The following is a 3076-nucleotide window of genomic DNA, read 5'->3' as shown; positions in this document are numbered from 1 at the left end:
AACCTAAATACGACAACCGTGCATTTTCACGCTAAATACCGTACTTTCTCTTCTAAATAACCTTTACGAACCAATACCATACCGTATTTAAAGCCACACACCTTGAAATGAAGTACATTTTAATCAATACATATAGATGCAATTTGAAAGTGTGCAAAATTGTCATTAAATCTATAGCCTAGTTAGCACGTAATTATTTATTTTTTTTAAACCGAAAGTAGGATTTCTATACATATGCGACCATTTCGACAAACGCGATTATTTTTTAGTTTTAAAGCGAAAAAAAGGCGGATTTCTACCTTTTAGCCACCAGATTTATTCTAATTGAGATAGATACAATTAAATCTATAGCCTTGTTAGCAAGTAATGTATTAGTTTTCAAACGGTACCGCTTTTAAAACCGAAAGTAGGATTTCAAGACGTATACGTCCATTTCGACAAACGCGATTATTTTTTTAGTTTTAAAGCGCAAAAGAGACGGATTTCTACCTTGTTACCACCAGATATATTCTAATTGGCATAGATAAAATATGTTTCTTATTTATACATAAATTTACTATGCCATGTATTTTATTACAAGGTGTGTGGCTTTAACAAAGCGATAATATTTTCATAGTTTTATCTTAAAGTACACGTGAATTAGACGAAACATTTCTACAATAGACATTTACATAAACGAATAAGCGTCAACTCCTTTTTTAGTTAAAAGTTCAGCACATTTTCACGTACTGTTGCAATACAAATCGTTACATTGGTATTGCTGTATGAATTTTAAGACCAACCTTACATTATGTGATGATACACTTTAACTGCTGAACGTAGACGTCATCAGCCAAGCTCCACCTGTCATTGGTTGTTTCGCCCCCTTATGATTGGTACAACCTCCATGTGGCGGGGCAGGTAGTGATGGCCAATCACTACTTCGTCTACGATGACTGCCAATTTGGTTCGCTGCGTCTTAACCAGAGCCAACTGGATGCTCTGCATCAGCCTTCCACCGGAAAGATCCATGTCTTCCAGCCTCTTTCTCTGCATACATCTGCCAGATCCTGGTATTTGGCTTTCTACAACTTATATGCCTCCTCGATCCTCTCCTCCCATGGCACAGTAAGCTCTACAAGAATCACCCGCTCTGACGCATTTGACCATGATAGCACTACGTTGGGTCTGAGAGTTGTATGGGCTACTTCCTCGGGAAAAACTACTTTCTTCCCTATTCTGCACGCATCTCCAAGTCGTTTGAATCTTGCAGAATACAAGATCTGGAAATGATGGTGACGGCGAGCTTTGTTGTACCCTCCTTGACAAAGCTAAGGAATTGGGGTCCTAATATCTTCCGGGGTCTGTTGTTCTTCCTCTCTCTTTCTAGGGCGTCGGCCAACATTCTGAGTACTTGGTCATGGCGCCACCTGTAGCGCCCTTGTGCAAGGGCTGTTGGACACAATGACAGAATGTGCCGCAACGTTTCTATTCTCCAAAACAAATAACAAGTAGGGCCTTCTGTCAGCTTCCATCGCTGAAGATTTGTGGGGGTTGGAAGCATGTCGTACACTAGCCGCAGGAGGAAACTTAGCTGAAGTGGTTCATATGTCCACAGTTCTTGCCACGTGAGCCTCCTCTCTGGTGTACTCCACTTCGTCCAATCTCCTTCGGGTCCAAGCTGGACCGACCTGGCTGACCGTGCTTTCTCTTCTACGTTCCTGATTTCTCTCTGCACCAGGTCTCCCCTTTCTCTTTTCCCTGCTTTTTCCCACTTTTGAGTTTGTCTGGTACCAAGTCCTTCTCTTCCCACATTGGTAGATCCCATAACATCCTTGTGCTTTAGACTGCTCTCTGGAGAGTCTACCGCCTTGCTCACTGGCCACTTTCTCCCTGTCCTAACCTGAATTCCTGCATTGCTGACTTTCCCATCTTCAGAGTCTCTGAGGGTTAGCAAAAAACGTGCTTTTGCTTCTTTAAACTCCTCTACTACAGAGCTGATTGGAATCTGGAGCTTTGTTGATCTGCCATACAGTCCAATGTTGGTGAAGGATGGCGGTAGGCCTAAAAACTTTCTCAGGTGCTTGCTGATCATCTGCTCTAGCTTCTCGACAGTGCTGATAGGGACATCATTGACCATGAGTGGCCACATCAATCTTGGCAGGAGACCGTGCTGGAAGACCCATGCTTTGAACTTCCCTGGGAGTTCCGACTTGTCTATTCTCTGCAAACCCTCTGCTACCTGCTGTCTGAGCATGTCCTGGCAATTCGTGTCTCTCAATGAGGAATTGAACCATTTCCCTAGGCATTTAATCGGTTTGTCCTCTAAGGAGGGAATCTCTTCTCCCCGGATACACAGTTTGAACTGGCTTGTCACCTTTCCCTTCCTAACCACTAAGCTTCTCAACATCCCCGGCTTAAACTCTTTTCTTGCCCACGTTACTGTTTCATCAAGAGCCGCAAGAACCCATCTAGCCTGTATGTGTGTTTCAGAGGTTTTAAAGAACCTCAAGTTGATACCGTTGAAGTAGTTCATAATGAGATTTCTTGCACTCTCTGGAATGTGGTAGTGTCGAAGAGCCGTCTCGATAAGCTGGTGTGGAATTGAGACGTATGCATTGGCAAGGTCTAGCAATACCACTGTGAGGTTGTGTGGTCGATTCGAGCTTCATGGAGTAGCGGAGTAGCTGAGTGAGTGCGCTTGTGTGCTCAACACGCCCTGAGAATCCTGGGGTCCCACCTTTCTGCACAGAAGTATCCACATACTCATTTTCCAACATGTATGTCGTCAATCGCTTAGCTAGGATTGAGAAGAAAATCTTCCCTTCCACACTCAACAACGAGATGATGCGAAAGGTGCGAAACTTGTTGATGGTCTTGGAGTTCTTCTCCTGCGGTGCCAGACATCCTTCTGCACTTTGCCAACATAACGGAACAGTACTTTTCGCCAAACAGTTCGCAGGAGTGACCACAGTCTTCGAAGAAGTTTAGGGCATTTCTTGTAAACCTTGTAAGGTATGCCACTTGGGTCTGGTGCAGAGCAAGAACGAGCTTTCTTCACCACTTCGTAGATCTCCTTCCGAGTGGGTTCTTTCAT

The 3076-nt window shown here is 43.9% G+C and overlaps 1 protein-coding gene across 1 annotated transcript; it reads right to left on the bottom strand.

Moving 5' to 3' along the window:
- Positions 1-1213: 1213 nt before the first annotated feature.
- LOC127858578 (uncharacterized) lies at positions 1214-3076 on the bottom strand. The gene is made up of 3 exons (XM_052395782.1): positions 2921-3076; positions 2746-2870; positions 1214-2645 (listed from the first exon to the last, which is right to left on the bottom strand). Exons 1-3 carry the CDS (start codon positions 3074-3076, stop codon positions 1214-1216), a joined length of 1713 nt encoding a protein of 570 aa, XP_052251742.1.

This window comes from Dreissena polymorpha, chromosome 14 (genome assembly GCF_020536995.1).
Source record: "Dreissena polymorpha isolate Duluth1 chromosome 14, UMN_Dpol_1.0, whole genome shotgun sequence".
Lineage (NCBI taxonomy): Eukaryota > Metazoa > Mollusca > Bivalvia > Myida > Dreissenidae > Dreissena > Dreissena polymorpha.
This window is presented reverse-complemented; position numbering and strand designations above follow the sequence as displayed.

Excerpts from the sequence above, each read along its gene's own strand:
- LOC127858578 (XM_052395782.1), bottom strand. The coding sequence starts at position 3,076 with ATGAAAGAACCCACTCGGAAGGAGATCTACGAAGTGGTGAAGAAAGCT. Across the intron at positions 2,871-2,920 it reads TGCGAACTGTTTGGCGAAAA|GAGAAGAACTCCAAGACCAT; the intron begins GTACTGTTCCGT and ends CTGGCACCGCAG. Across the intron at positions 2,646-2,745 it reads ACATACATGTTGGAAAATGA|CTCGAATCGACCACACAACC; the intron begins GTATGTGGATAC and ends TACTCCATGAAG.